The sequence below is a fragment of the Neomonachus schauinslandi genome, chromosome 1, assembly GCF_002201575.2.
Source record: "Neomonachus schauinslandi chromosome 1, ASM220157v2, whole genome shotgun sequence".
NCBI lineage: Eukaryota > Metazoa > Chordata > Mammalia > Carnivora > Phocidae > Neomonachus > Neomonachus schauinslandi.
Genome location: NC_058403.1, coordinates 44,820,288 through 44,836,691, shown reverse-complemented (window position 1 = coordinate 44,836,691; position 16,404 = coordinate 44,820,288). Strand labels below are relative to the sequence as shown.

General features: G+C 37.4%; 1 protein-coding gene and 1 pseudogene across 1 annotated transcript; both read right to left on the bottom strand.

Annotated features, from left to right (window-relative positions):
• Positions 1-1,476: 1,476 nt before the first annotated feature.
• On the bottom strand, positions 1,477-2,405 carry LOC110578449 (olfactory receptor 5H2-like). The gene is given in 2 exon segments (XM_021687961.1): positions 1,477-2,090; positions 2,093-2,405. Coding segments are annotated over 2 exon segments (924 nt in total). The 5' UTR covers positions 2,403-2,405.
• A 12,648-nt stretch (positions 2,406-15,053) lies between these two features.
• On the bottom strand, positions 15,054-15,955 carry LOC110578448 (annotated as a pseudogene).
• Between the last annotated feature and the right edge of the window lie 449 nt (positions 15,956-16,404).

Below are 16,404 nucleotides of genomic sequence, written 5' to 3'. Positions count from 1 at the left end.
CTTAAAATGAGCACTGGGTGATTAAAATAAAAACTTTAAAAAAGTAAAAATAAATAAAATAAAAAATAAAAAAGCTTACAGATGAAAACTCAGTATTATATATGGCCATTAGTGGCCTAAAAGAATAAATAAAATATGCAATATTTCAAATGAGTGAGCATTTTTATCTTTTTCAATGTAATCTGGACATGCATCAAGGAAGCTGGAACATTTAAGAATGACCTTGAAGAAAGGACACCATTTCAATTGTACATGAAGATAGGCACACTTGAGGAAGCATTCTATGTGGAGAAACCATATGTACAAGAACATTTATCAAAAGAAGGTGTCCAGAAGGCTTTCAGTAAGTTATTTGGGGTAAAACACAGGGTCCAGTAGAAGAATTGTGAGGAAAGAGACTTCAGAGTCAAATCAAGATTTCACTGGGAAGTACCTCAAATACTACCAGGGTCACAAATGCAGGGTAATATAGATATAGATATATATATAGATGTAGATGTGTTTATGTAATCCATTCATATACATGGACATTAAATATATACATATTCATATATAGAGTTCTAGATATGTATGCTATATATACACATAATCGGGTAAATATGACAATCCTTGTAAATCTATTCAAGAGGGATATTACTTAGACTTCTGTTTATGAAGAAGAGTTTGACAGAAATGTTTGGGAAATAAAAGAATATCAACAGGATGTAGAAGTAACAAGAATATAACAAATGACTGATGGGAGTAGTTTTAGTGTATGACCCTTAGAGGCATCAGCAGGGCTGTATATGGAACCAGTGGTGAGAGGAAGGACAGGGGTAGACTGAAATTGGATCACTCATTATATTTTTTTGCCTCTGTTCACTCAAACACAAACCTGACCCCACTGTGGAGTGAAATGTGATGTGAGGCTTCAAGCTACACAACTATATGTCTGTAAAAGACTCAAATTCAAATTTTTTTCAGAGGAATTACACTATTACAGCGTTTAATGCATTTATGAAGTCATGTTCAAAACATTAAAACATGTAAAATATTTTTCTTAATTATTTTAGTATGACATGAAGAAAACTTGAATAAAATTCTCTGTTTTTCAATAATATATACACATATTTAAGATGGTTATTTGGGGGTGCCTGGGTGGCTCAGTTGGTTAAGTATCTGCCTTCAGCCCAGGTCATGATCCTGGAGTCCCGGACTGAGTCCCGCATCAGGCTCCCTGCTCAGCAGGGAGTCTGCCTCTCCCTCTGACCCTCCCCCCTATCGTGTACTCTCTCTCTTTCTCTCATTCTCTCTCTCAAATAAATAAGTAAATAAAATCTTTTTAAAAAATGATTATTTGTAGTCCCACCTTAAGTCATTTGAACGCTAGGGCAATTATAACTGCCAAAACCTTTGAACACTAATCAACACATAGCAACATCTAATTTGCACATTTCATGATATTCTAATGGAAGAAGAACAGATGTTCTATGAATACTAAGGATTTCTCTTTAACATTTTTCTCAGTGAATCTATGACTTTCTTATTTCTCAGGCTATAGATCATTGGGTTTAACACGGGAATTATAATAGTGTAAAATAGAGAGTCCATCATATCTTGATCATCTGCCTGTGCAGATCTAGGGTGCACATACATGTAGAGAAGGGGGCCATAGTATAAGGAGACAGATAAGAGATGGGCTCCACAGGTAGAGAAGGTTTTCCTTATGCCTTGTAGAGACTTCTTTTTTAAGACTGTAAAGAGAACTAATGTGTAAGAGACAAGAACAGTCAAAATGGTAAAGACTTGTATTGACCCAGAGAAAATAAATACTATCAGATAATTAATAGAAGGGTCAGTACAAGAAATCTTAAATAATGGTATAATATCACAGTAAAAGTGATGTACTACGATGGAATTGCAGAAGGTTAATCTGAGTAAAAAAGAACTATGAATTATGGCATGAAGAAGGTCACCTAAAAATGACAAAAGCATCAGCTGGATGCATAGTGCATTGGACATAATCACTGGATAAAGTAATGGTTTGCATATGGTCACATAGCAATCATATGCCATTGTTGCCAACAGAAAACATTCTGTGGTTACACTGCAAAGGAAAAAAACTGTATCATGCATTCAGAGAGAGGGATCATCTTGCTCTTGGCAAAGAACTTGACCAGCATCTTGGGGGATACTGTGGATGATAACCAAGCATCCACAAATGCCAAATTCCCAAGGAATAAGTACATGGGGATGTGAAGCTGACAGTCATTCCATATGAGAGCAATCAGACCAAGGTTCCCCACAATAGTGAGAAGATAGATAACCAAGAACACCAGGAACAGGGGGATTTGCCACTGTGGTTCATATGTGAGTCCTGTGAGAATCAATTCTGTCAGCAATGTAGCATTTTCTTTTTCCATGTCCTCACTGGGTATTGCCTGAAATGAAATTAAATGAAAACAAAAAGTCATTCAATTTATAACATGAAATATAGGGAGGAGAGTTGAAATAAAATTATGCATCTCAGAAATACCCTCTCAATTTTGTGTGTTACCTCTGTAATAGATGGAATTGTTTGGGGGGCTTGGAAATAAATGCAATTATTTCAATTTTTAAAATGTTCCACAATGAACAGAATTGCGAAAATGAAAGACATTGTATGTGAGTGCTAAATTTATGGGATAGGATTGAATATGAAAGGGAAATTCTGTATCTAGGACATGGATGTAGGATGAAGGGGAAAGAAGCTTGAAGAACCTGGGCAATAAAATGAGTTGAATAGCATGTGAAGAATCTTAAACATTGTTCATCGGGAAAGAAGCATGCACTGAAAAAGAGTGGTGCTGTAAGATTTTTTAAAATGAATATATAGTAGTGTAGAAAATAGGCTGCAGGGAGGTGAAGTCGGGTCATGAATACTAGACAGGAAGATGTTACTCCTGTCCACTGGTTCTCAAACTTGGAATTCTCTGAGGAACTTTTGTACAAAATATAGATCGTGAGGCTTTCTTTAGAATTAGATCTAGTGGGTCAAGAATGAAATCTAATAATCTGCATTTTACACTTGCTTCCCAAGTGATTCAAATATGTGTCACATGGCTTGTCCATGGGTAAAATGACATTGGGATTGATGGGGAAGATGAAAAGAGAGATGGAAGAGTTCAGAATGTAGAGACACCACTTCTGTGACACATTGGAGGTGAAGGGGAGGTCAGTGAAGAATAGAGGAGACACCTGGTGATTGGGTAGATTTTCACTTACCCAAAGAAAATGAAAACACTAATTTGAAAGGTACAGGTACCCCTACATTTACTGCATCCTACTTAGAATGACAAATATACGGAAGCAACCTAAGTGTCTATCTATAGACAAATGAATATGCAAGATGTTGTCTGTGTGTGTGTGTGTTTATATATTTTTTTATTATTTATAGCTGTTAATAAAAATAAAAGGATAAAATCATGCCATTTGACACAATAGGCTATTACAGGCTACTCCATTAAAAGAAATAAATCAGAATGAGAAAGACAAATACTGTATGATTTCATTCATATGTGGAGTCTAAAAAAATGAATAGCAAGCAAAGAGCAGAATCAGACCTATAAATACAGAAAACAACTTGTTTGCCAGAGAGGTAAGAGGTGGAGGGATTTGCAAAATGGGTGAAGGAGAGTGGGAGATATAGGCTTCCAGTTAAGGAATGAATAAGTCACAGGAATAAAAGTCACCGCCTGAGGAATATAGTCAACAATATTGTAATAGCAATGTATGGTGACAGATGGTAGCTACACTTGTGGTGAGCATACATAAGGTATAAACTTGTCAAATCACTAAGTTGTACACCTGCAACTAATGTAACATTGTGTGTCAACTGTACTCAAATTTTTAAAAAATCATTGAAATTAGGATGCAGTGCCAGTTTGTAGAGAGAGTGTCCTCTGAACATCCATGTGGTATATACTTTGTCGTATAAGTCTACTACATACAATGACTTGGAAGTCAGTGGGGTAGCTCAAGGCATACTTATGTATGACCTATCTATTGGAGAATACACAAAGTGAAGAGAAGGGTGAGGAACTAAACTGACAAAGTATATTAACATGGTTATGGGGGATATATGTCATTTTTAGATAGCCAATCCTCTTTCTACCACATAATCATGGAGCCAGGCAGTCTACCACCCACTCTAGGAGCCAAAAGAGCTACAATTGACCTTCCTATTGCTCTAACAACTACAGTGAGGGGAATTGCAATGTAAGTTTGGCAACTGAAACTCATCTACACTGGATTTGGAATTTGGAGTGAGGGAGAAAAAGGGAGAAGGGAAAGAGAATTTGAGTTGCCAAGGCAGCCAAGGCACAATATGAAGCCTCCAGCAAATGCATCCTGCACCCACACCAATGACTCTGTCAGTGTGAACAGTGGCATTCCCACACAGCAGCGCTAACAGCAGCCCTCATGGAGCCAGTGTTGGGACATGATTTTTGCGTTGACAGACTGCCTTGCTTCCTTCTGTTGCTGCCCATTTTTTTTCCCAGCTGATTCCTTTAATCTCCCAGCATGTCTATATTAGATTCCATTCCAAAAAATATTTTCTTGTTGAAACTAATAGTTCTGACTGCAAGCAATAAAAGACAGGGAGAGACCAGGATAGGATACAGAGCAGAATGATCAAGAAGAGAAAGGAAACAGAACAGATGAGTGTCACAAACATAAAGAGAGGAAGATACTCAAGAAAAACAAAGTTATGGTGCCAATCACTTTAAAATAAATGCTCTAGTAGGACAAGGAGTGAACAGGTGTGACTGAACATGGAAACTAAGAGATTTTTAGTGGCTTTAGTGTGAGCAGTTTCCATCATATGATACAGTTGAGGCCAGAGAATAATGAGCAGTGAATGGGAAACAAGTTGCACAACAGTGAGCAGGGAAACGATATCGAATACTCCAAGAATGTGGGGGATAGTTGTTAGATGTCTGCTGTGGGTGGACAAATAAAACATTTTCCCCTAATATTGTTTTAATAAAGTTTTCAAAAGAGAGAAATGGAAAGGAAGACATCAAGAAGAGAAAGGAGACAAGAAGAAGGAGAAATGTTGGTGAAAAGATTAGGAGAGGGCGCCTGAGTGACAGTCAGTTAAGGCTGGATGGAACTGGAGGGGATTATGCTAAGTCAAGTAAGTCAAGCAGAGAAAGACAATTATCATATGGTTCCACTCGTATGTGGAACATGAGGAATAGCACGGAGGACCACAGGGGAAGGGAGAAACTGAAAGGGAAGAAATCAGAGAGGGAGACAAACTATGAGAGACTCTGAACTCCAGGAACCAAACTGAGGGTTATAGAAGGGAGGGGGCTGGGGGATGGGGCATGTGTTAAGGAGGGCACGTGTTGTGATGAGCACTGGGTGTTATACGCAGCTAATGAATCGTTGAACACTACATCAAAAACTAATGATGTACTATATGCTGGCTAATTGAACATAATAATAAAAAAATTAAAAAAAAAGATCAGGAGATGAAGGAAGAGAAATAGGCAGAGAATAACAGACACATGGATGGGTAAGTGTGAGAAAGACTACAGAGAAAAAAGAGGACGGACATCAGGGAAAGGCTATGAACAACAAAATAGGAAAGGCCCAGAGAGTTTTGGGGGTAAATGTTTATCTTAACTTTGGTTTTCATTTAAAGTTGTCAACATTGGAATCTTTTCTTTTTCTCTTTTTCAAATTTCCAAATGTATTTTCCTATAGAAAATGTGTATGCAAGAGTTTTTCAGTTTAACTTTATAAACTTCGTGCTGTTCATCTATATCTATATCTATATCTATATCTATATCTATATCTATCTATATATAGATATAGATACATATATATATACTAGCACTGCCTGAAAGTTCCATTCATATTTAAAAATTGCTTTACATTTTTTATTATAGTGACTAGAACTGATTTTTGTAGAAATCCTGCTGGTTTTACTTGAGAGCACTTTTTCTCCATCAGTTTTCTTAGCAGAATAAAATTGAGCCAAAAACCAGAGTGAAGTATAAGGGACATAGATAATCAAAGCCAGTAATTGCAGTCATTAAAGGCATATTTATTTGGAAAGGACTTCTTCCCATGCAATCCCAAATCACTAAACAATTGAAAATTCTCAAGTTCAATTTGTGTGTGGTACTTACCAAGGCATAAATGCTGGAGCTACAAGGGGACACTTATTGCCTATTTCTTGCAATATATATATATATATATATATATATATATATTATATTGATATATATATATATATATATATCAAAAAAATTCTTATCAGAAGTGGGATAAAGGATAGAGTTAATATACAAGTGGCTTACCTTAAAAATTTTAATCAGAAAATGTGATCAGTTAAACAAAATGGACCTTTTAATCAGAATGACCAGGAAGATTTATGTAGGAATCATTAAGCCCTGATGCTTAAATGCAGTTTAAATTTTAAATGTTTTACATTTTAGTTCACTACACTTATAAAGTCATTATAGTGATGTTAAGGGATGATAAAACATTGTTAAAGAAATTAATTCAGTCTCAGAGCTATTTTGCTTATCTAGATTATGGCTATAAACATAAAATATATAACTTATTCACTATTTGCTTTACATTATTCACCTGGTTTTTTTTTTGGTATGTGTAATTCCAATATGAAATTATTATAAACTTAACAGTATTTCAACTTTATATATAAAGAATAATGAATATTTTAAAAATAATTTCTGTCTTACCCATATCAGTGGCACTTTATGCCACTGCTTTCCACCAGAAATGTTACCAGTTTATCTATAAAATAGGTGTTGCTCTGAGTGCTTTGATTAATATGTTCTTATCTGAGCTAATCATACATGATTTTATTGAGGCCAGAGTTTAGATTCCCTACAGGAACCAACCCCAAAGAAAGTTGTCCTTCTCACAGAAATTGCAGCTCACGTTCCAGACTGCAGCTTACAGTCCAGACCTGAACTCCACAGTTGAAGCTGAAATCTGATGAAAAATCTTAGACAAAGGTCAGGGGAAGTGAAAAGGGAAACAAAGATAAAGAACCACAGTGAGAGGTGCCATAGCTCAGTGCTTCTCAAAATTTAACGTCTGTGAATCTCCTAGAGAGAGATCTTGTTAAAATGCAGATTCTGTGTGAGAAGGTCTGGGTAGGGCCTGAGGGTTTTCATTTCTTAACATGGTGATTGCTCTCTCTGGGCTTTTGTCATCCACAAGGCCTTTGTCCTTGGAGGGTCTGGATTTTCAGAGAGCGCAGATCATGGGAGAAGCACAGTGTAATAGAGTAAAAAGGGAGAAGCTGGGAGTAACCAGATGGGGCTGGGGAGGCCAGCATGAGTGCGATCACTCATGCCTTTGGAAGCTAGTTCAGAGATTTTGTTTTTTTACCCCAACTTAAAGGAAACAAGGGGTTTTGAACATGGTGGTAACATGTTCAGGCTTGCCTTTTGTGTATTAGCAAAGTAAGTTGTCAATGAACTTTCCTTCAGAAAAATAAAAATATACTTATTTGTGACATTGTGATTTGATATTTGAAGAGTAGAAAAATGTTCAACCTTCACATGAGACTTGATTGGCAGCTAGGGGAGAGCAAACAACATCTGTTTTGGCAGACTGATTAATCAATTTTTTTGCTTCCTTATCATTTTGCTTGTGAAAGCCAAAATAGAGGAGGGAAAACAGCATTGATAAAATTAATGTCATTCTGAAAACTTAGAGGAAGGGTGGAGTAAGCAGGCTGATGTGCAGAGGTGGCTTCAACATAAGCACAAAAGGTCTGTGATGCTGCTTCTAGTACGAGTAGTCTTCTCTTGGTCATTTATACAAGTGTGTTGTGGTATTTCATTGTGGTTTTCACATGTATTTCCCTGATGACACATTGTATAAAGCATCTTCTTATGTCCTGTTTTGATATCTTTATATCTTGTTTGGTGAGCTATGTGTTCAAATCCTGGCCAATTCTTTAATTGAGTTAATTTTTTGAGTTAATTATTTTCTAATTAGTATGTTTTGTGAATTCTTCATATATACAAGTACAAGTCATTATCAGATGTATGATGTGCAAATATTTCTCAGGAATCTTGATTGCTTTTCTTTCTCACAAAGATATCAAATTGGCCCATTACACGCATGGCATTATGATGTTTGATACCAGTGATCAAGAAGTAGCAACTGTTCTATGCTTCTTGGTAAGAAATGTGCATGACAGATGGTGAGAAATAAATCCAACAATATTCGAAGCACCTGGCTGGCTCAGTCCATACACGATGCAACTCTTGATCTCAGGGTTGTGAGTTCAAACCCCACACTGGGCATGGCGCCTACTTAAAGAAAAATTAAGAGACCTTGTACTTGAGTGAAATTCCTAGGGGGTCAGTGATATAGGGCATGTGGACATTTCCTTTCCGAGGTGAAGGATAAGTTGTTGCATCTGGCCTCTCCTGCAACCAAAAAAGAGTCACAACACCTAGTGGGTTCCTGTGGATTCTGGACACAGTATCATTCTCATTTGGGTGTATTACACAGGCCCATTTACCAAGCGACCAGATAAACTGCTAGTTTTGAGTGGGCTCAGAACAAGAGAAGGCTTTGTAACAAGTATAAGTTGCTGTTCATGGTGCTCCGCCAACTGGGCCATGTGATTCAGCAGAGCCAATGGTGCTTGAAGTGGCAGATGCAGTAGGGAGGTTTTGGAGCCTTTGATAGGCCTCTATAGGTGAGCCACAGTGCAGGCCATTAGAATTTTGGGGCAAGCCCAGCTATCCTCAGTGGATAACTACTCTAGTTTTAAGAAACAGCCATTGGCCTCCTACAGGCTCTTAGTTTAGACTGACGGCTTAACCATGGGCCACTAATTGAACATGCAACCAAATCTGCCCTTACAAGCTGGGTGTTATTTTATCTATCAAGACATTAAGTTGGGCATTCACAGGAGCACTCCACTGTGCAATGAAATGAAACTGCTGTATGCATGTAGGAGCCAGAGCAGACCCTGAAGGCACAAGCAGTTGCATGAAGAAGTGGCCTAAATGCTCAGGGCCCCTATTCCTGCTATACTGGCCTCTCTCACCTAGCCTGCACCAGTGGTCTCAGGGGGAATTCTTTATGATCAGTTGACAGAGGGGGGAAAAGATGGGGTCCTGGTGTAGAGATGGTTCTGCACAAAATGCAGACATCATCCAAAAGTGGACAGCTGCAGCATTACAACCCCTCTCTGTGAAATTCCTGAAAGAGAGAGGTGAATGGAAATCTTCCATGTGACACAACTTGGAGCAGTGCACCTGGTTGTTCACTTTGGAAGGAGAAATGGCCAGATGTACCAACCCATGAGTTATGACTAATGGTTTGGATGATCAGAGACTTTGAAGGAATATTACTAGGAAATTGAAGACAAGGAAATTTGTATGTAAGCATATCTCTCTGAATGGGCAAAAATCATGAAGATATTTGTGTCTCATAAGAACTATCATCATACCCTCCCCAGTGTCTCCTGAGATTAAGAATTTTCATATCAGGGCGCCTGGGTGGCTCAGTCGTTAAGCGTCTGCCTTCGGCTCAGGTCATGATCCCAGGGTCCCGGGATCGAGTCCCACATCGGGCTCCCTGCTCAGCGGGAAGCCTGCTTCTCCCTCTCCCACTCCCCCTGCTTGTGTTCCTGCTCTTGCTGTCTCTCTCTCTGTCAAATAAATAAAATCTTTAAAAAAAAAAGGAATTCTTCATATCAGTGAGGTCATATGATACATGTCTTTCTCTGATTGACTTATTTTGCTCAGCATAATACCCTCCAGTTCCATGCAAATGGCAAGATTTCATTCCTTTTGATGGCTGATAATATTCCATTGTATATATATATATACCACATCTTCTTTATCCATTCATCTGTCGATGGACATCTTGGCTCTTTCCACAGTTTAGATATTGTGGATATTGCTGCTATAAACATCAGGGTGCACGTACCCCTTCAGATCCCTACGTTTGTATCTTTGGGGTAAATACCCAGGAGTGAAATTGCTGGATAGTATGGGAGCTCTATTTTCAACTTTTGAGGAACCTCCATACTGTTTTCCAGAGTGGCTGCACCAATTTGCATTCCCACCAACAGTGTAAGAGAGTCCCCCTTTCTCCTCATCCCCACCAACATCTGTTAATTTTAGCCATTCTGACTGGTGCGAGGTGATATCTCATTGAGGTTTTGATTTGGATTTCCCTGATGCCAAGCGATGCTGAGCACTTTTTCATGTGTCTGTTGGCCATTTGGATGTCTTCTTTGGAAAAATGTCTGTTCATGTCTTCTGCCCATTTCTTGATTGGATCATTTGTTCTTTGGGTGTTGAGTTTAAGAAGTTCTTTATAGATTTTTGGATACTAGCCCTTTATCTGATATGTCATTTGCAAATATCTTCTCCCATTCTGTCGGTTGTCTTTTGGTTTTGTTGACTGTTTCTTTCGCTGTGCAAAAGCTTTTTATCTTGATGAAGTCCCAAGAGCTCATTTTTGCCCTTGCTTCCCTTGCTTTTGGCAATGTTTCTAGGAAGAAGTTGCTGTGGCTGAGGTCAAAGAGGTTGCTGCCTGTGTTCTCCTTTAGGATTTTGATGGACTCCTGTCTCACATTTAGGTCTTTCATCCATTTGAGCCTACTTTTGTGTGTGGTGTAAGGAAATGGTCCAGTTTTATTCTTCTGCATGTGGCTGTCCAATTTTCCCAACACCATTTGTTGAAGAGACTGTCTTTTTTCCATTGGACATTCTTTCTGCTTTGTCAAAGATTAGTTGATCATAGAGTTGGGGGTCCATTTCTGGGCTCTCTATTCTGTTCCATTGATCTATGTGTCTGTTTTTGTGCCAGTACCATACTGTCTTGACAATTACAGATTTGTAATAGAGCTTGAAGTCCAGACATTGGGGAGGGTATGTGCTATGGTGAGCACTGTGAATTGTATAAGACTGTTGAATCACAGACCTGTACCTCTGAAACAAATAATACATTATATGTTAAAAAAAAAAAAAAAAGGAAGAAGATAGCAGGAAGGGAAAAATGAAGGGGGGGAATCGGAGGCGGAGATGAACCATGAGAGACAATGGACTCTGAAAAACAAACTGAGGGTTCTAGGGGGGAGGGGGGTGGGAGGATGGGTTAGCCTGGTGATGGGTATTAAGGAGGGCACGTACTGCATGGAGCACTGGGTGTTATACACAAACAATAAATCATGGAACACTACATCAAAAGCTAATGATGTAATGTATGGTGATTAACATAATAAAAAAATGATAAAAAAAAAAGAACTATCATCAAAGGGTGACCTCAGCAGAGAACTACTTAAAAAATCAAGTAGATGGAATGACCTATTTTTGGACAATAGTCAGCTTCTTTCTTCCGTCATTTCTGTCATCATCCAGTGGGTTCATGAACAAAAGGATCCAGTGGCAGGGAAGGAATTCATGCATGTGTTCACATCATGGACTTTATTTACTAAGGCCACCTTGGCTACAGCCTTTGCTGAGTGTTCAATCTGCCAGGAGCTGAGATAACATTGAGTCGCTTATATATCACCATTTATTAGAATGATCAGCTAGCTACCCGGTGGCAGGTTGATTACATTGGAAAGTTTCCATCATAAAAGGGAAGTGGCTTTTTTTTCTCCTACTGGAATAGCCACCTATTCTAAATAAAGATTTATCCTACCTTCATTCATTGATTCTACCAAAACCAACATCTTGGGCTTAACAGAACTCCTTATCCACTATCCAGTATCGTAGGATTACATACAACATTGCTTCTGACCAAGGAATTTACTTCACAGCCAAAGAAGCGTAGCAAAGGGCCCATTTTCATAAAATTCACTGATCTTATCCTACTCCCCACCATTCTGAAGCAACTTGTTTGATAGAACGGTGGAATAGCCTTTTTGGAGACTCATTTATTGCATCACTAGATGGTGATACCTTATAGCGTTAGAGTATCTCCAGAAGGCTATATATTTTCTGAGTTTGCATTCAATGTATGGTATTGGCACCACTCACTGTTACCCCTAGGAACCCACCAGCATATTTTTGAAGGGCCCACTAGCATAATTTTTGCTTCATGTTCCCTTGATCTTATGCTCTGGTGGCCTAGAGGTCTTGGAGCCAGAGGGAGGAATGCTGTCATCAGGACACACAACAGTGATCCATTTAGATGGAGGTAGAAGCCAACTCCCCACTGAGCAGGAAGTCTGATACAGGGCTGGATCCCAGGACCCTGAGATCATGACCTGAGCCAAAGGCAGATGCTTAACAGACTGAGCCACTCAGGCGTCCCTGGAACATCTGGTATATGAAATGTCATTGAGAATGATGATCCCAAAAGTTAATTCTACTTAAAATTTCACTTTTTTAAATGAACTGAGGTCCCATCCATTAACATTATTTAAATGAGGCAATGGAGTTTTGATTGGCTATCATCAGTTTCAATCATGGTTTCCAAGAAAAGTTATTTAAAGGTCCACAATTCTTCATCCTTTGAAACAAATGCCCCATGGAAATTTGGACCCACCTTCCCAAAGTAGGGAGGAAAGTACAAAGCAGAGGGTAGAAACCTTTAGAATATTTGCAGATTGTGGTTAAGTAGGAGATAGAGAATGTGTAGAAACTCCATTTTGACTGGTCTCTAAATATTTTATTATTATAAAAATGTTGCTTCACTGCTTATTTTAAAACAGTGTTTCCTAAGTATGGTTTTAAACCAACAGCATTGACATTGCTAAATCAGAAACACTACTGATGGAGCCTATCAATAGGTTTTCACAAGTTCTCCACATGATCTTGATGCCCACTATAGTTTAAGAGGCACCCTTGTAAAAGAACAACATGAATGTCTATACCAGAGATATTTTGACATATACTGAATACACATACTCGATAAGATTTTGCTATAGCTTGTCTCCAACGCAGACACTGAGAAATACTGTTCTAGTGTTGACTGGCGTTTGTCTTAACCTAATTCTGTTGTTTCTTTGAATACAATCTAAGATAATTTTCTTAGCAATCTTCTGAACAGTAAAAAGTATTGTAAACTGATGAGAAAAGTGTATATATACTATATTATTTATATTTAAAGAGATGGAAGTATGACTTATTTTATTTTAAACATTTTATTCAAGATAATTAATGTATAGTATTATATTAGTTTCAGGTGCACAGTACAGTGATTCTATAATAGCATAGGTACTATACAAGGTCAAATGTGATCTAAGAAGAATAAATAAACTAACATGCTTCAAGTGAGTATGCATTCCTATCCTCTTTGTGGTAATCTGGAAATGCATCAAGATAGTAGTTAACATTTAAACTGATAGACCTTGAAGAAAAGACATCATTTCAATTACAAAATAAGATGGACAGTTGTGGGGTGGGATGGAGGATTTTATTCTCTTTGGAGAGACCCATACAGGCAAAAGGTTGAACTGAGAGAGTGAGATGTGTCTAGAAGGCTTTCAGTAACTGTGTGTATGGGTGTGTATGGGTTTAACACAAGGTCCATTAGAAGAATTAGGGGGAAAGGACTTTAACGTTAAACCAAGGTTTATTTAAAAAAAATTCAATTAACTCCAGGGTGAACAAATGCAGGGTGAAGAAGATACTTATTGATATATGGATATAGATGTAAGTGTAGATCTAAGTAGATCTATATCACATAATCTGGACTTACACACAAGCAAAAAATTTATGCATATGTATATATAGAGAGATCTACATAAATATACCATATATAATACTACCTGACCTAGTAGCAAAGACAATCTATTAAATGTTATTGAAAAGAGATATCATTTAATCTGAGCTAAATTTACAAAGTTCAGGAAGTAAGAGAGATTCAGCAAGAAGATAAGGATAAGTAATTAGAGTTTGCAAATCCCGGAAGTGGGTAGTTATGGGGATAACAGCCTCAGTGGTATCGGTGGGATTGTGTATGGAATCAGTGGTAGAGAGAAAGGGTAGGTGTGGATTGAAGTTGGATGACTCATTACACTTTGCAAATGGAATGTGAGGAAAACTAACATTTACAGACTTTGAGGCACAAAACATTCTCTCTGTAGGCATTTACTGTGACATTATATCATCTTAACATTATTTGGACTTCAGTAACATGCATTTAAAGCCCCTCATTGTCACCAGCACATTCCATATTATTGATTTCTTAATCTTTCTAGCTTAATTTTTTTTTTTTTTTACTTCTAGGAAATTTGAAACCATTCTTTCCTATTCAGTCACTTTTGTCTATGTCCACCCCAACTTAAATCCTCAGTTGAATCTGTTAGCTTTCTTTATTAGTGAAGTTGTCTAGATTGCCCAACAACATACAAACATGGCTAGAAAGGGCCTATAGAAGGCATCATAGAAAGTGAGAGGCAACTTGCCTCTAACTTCCTTTAAGAAGCACACTAAGTTAAGAGCATCTCTTTCGCTTGACGCTTTCTTCATTGTCTTAAAACCCTTGTCATTTTCTTCCCTCATTGCTCCCATTTCTTTTTATTTCTCTGTGATATCAGAGTTGAATCCACAAAAGAGGTAAAATTCTCCACGCCCCAAATAAAGTAGAAAGAGAAACCTTTTGATGGCTGGCAGAATTCCTGGGATTTGCCTCTGTTCACTCAAACACAAATCTGCCTCCACTATCCAGTTAAATGTAACATGGATTTTGGCTATACAGCTGTTTATGTATTAAAGACATCACAATCAAGTTCTGTTCAGAGGCACTGTGCTACTTTAGTACTTAATGCATTTATAAAGTCACACCAAAGAACAGACAATCCTGTGAAATATTTTCATTTTTGTTTTCTGCTTTAATTATTTAAGTATGATATGAATACTTGCTTAAAATTCCTTGTGTGATTTGAATAATATGCACAAATATTTTAAGGAGATATTAGGTTCTCCCACCTTAAGTCATTAAAAGACTAGCACAATTATAATTGTAAAAAAAAAATTAAATACTACTCAACTCATAGTAACATTAGTTGGCACAATTTTGTCATTTTAATGGAAGGAGAATAGATACTAGTATGAAATCTAAGCATTTCTCTTTAACATTTTTCACAGTGAATCTATGACTTTCTTATTTCTCATTGGATTTAAGAAAGGAATTATTATGGTGTAAAATAGAGAGTCCATCATATCTTGATCATCTGCCTGTGCAGATCCAGGGTGCACATACATGAAGAGAAGGATAAGAGATGGTCTCCACAGGTGGAGAAGGCTTTCCTTATGTCTTGCAGAGACTTCTTTTTTAAGATTATAAAAAGAATTAATGTGTAAGAGATAAGAACAATCAGAATGGTGAGCATCTGAATTGACCCAGAAAAAATAAATACTATGAGAATATTAAGAGACGGATCAGTACAAGAAATTTTAAATAATGGCATGATGTCACCATAAAAGTGATGTATTATGTTACTATTACAGAAGGTTAATCTGAATAAAAAGCCTATATGAATTATGGCATGAAAAAGGCCACCTTTGATGATGTCAAATGATGAAATCAACAGCTGCATGGAGAGTCTGTAAGTCATAATTCTTGGATAAAGTAAAGGCTTGCATACAGCCACATACCGATCATATGCCATTGTTGCCAGGAGAAAACATTCTGTGGTGGCACCAACGTAAAGGAAAAAAATTGTATCATGCATTCAGAGAGAGAGATCATCTTATTCTTGGCAAAGAAGTTGACCAACATCTTGGGGGATACTGTAGATGACATCCAAGCATCCACAAATGCCAGACTCCCAAGAAATAAATACATGGGAATGTGAAGGTGAGGATCATTGCAGATGAGAACAATCAGAGAGGTTTCCCACAATGGTGATGAGATATATAACCAAGAACACCAGGAACGAGGGAATTTGCCACTCTCATTGATATGTGAGTCCCGTGAGAACAAACTCTTCCAGCTCTGTTGTATTTTTAGTTTCCATATTTTTAATAGATGGCTTCTGAAATTAAATGTGGTATATTTAAAAAGAACATTCATTAAAGATTTATAAAAGACAATTCAGTGAGGGTAACTGAAATAAAATCATACAGTGGGCTGTAATTTCATTTATTCTAACAAGGCAACTATTTGTGGGAATTGTTATACTGGAAAAATACAACTATTTAAGTTCATACTATGTGCAGAATAAGCAGATTTGGAAGACAAGAAAAACATTCTGAACATGAGCAAATTTATGGGGTAACCATTGAATGAGGTAGGCAAATTCTGTGTGTAAGACATTGATGCAGCAACAAAAGTAAAGATGTTAGAAGGGCCTGGATTGTACAGTGAGTCAATGCCCTGTGAAACATCTTCAAATTTATCCTTCAAACAATAGGTTGGGACTGAAAATTTTAAGAAAGGAAGTGGCATCCTAAGATATTTATTAAA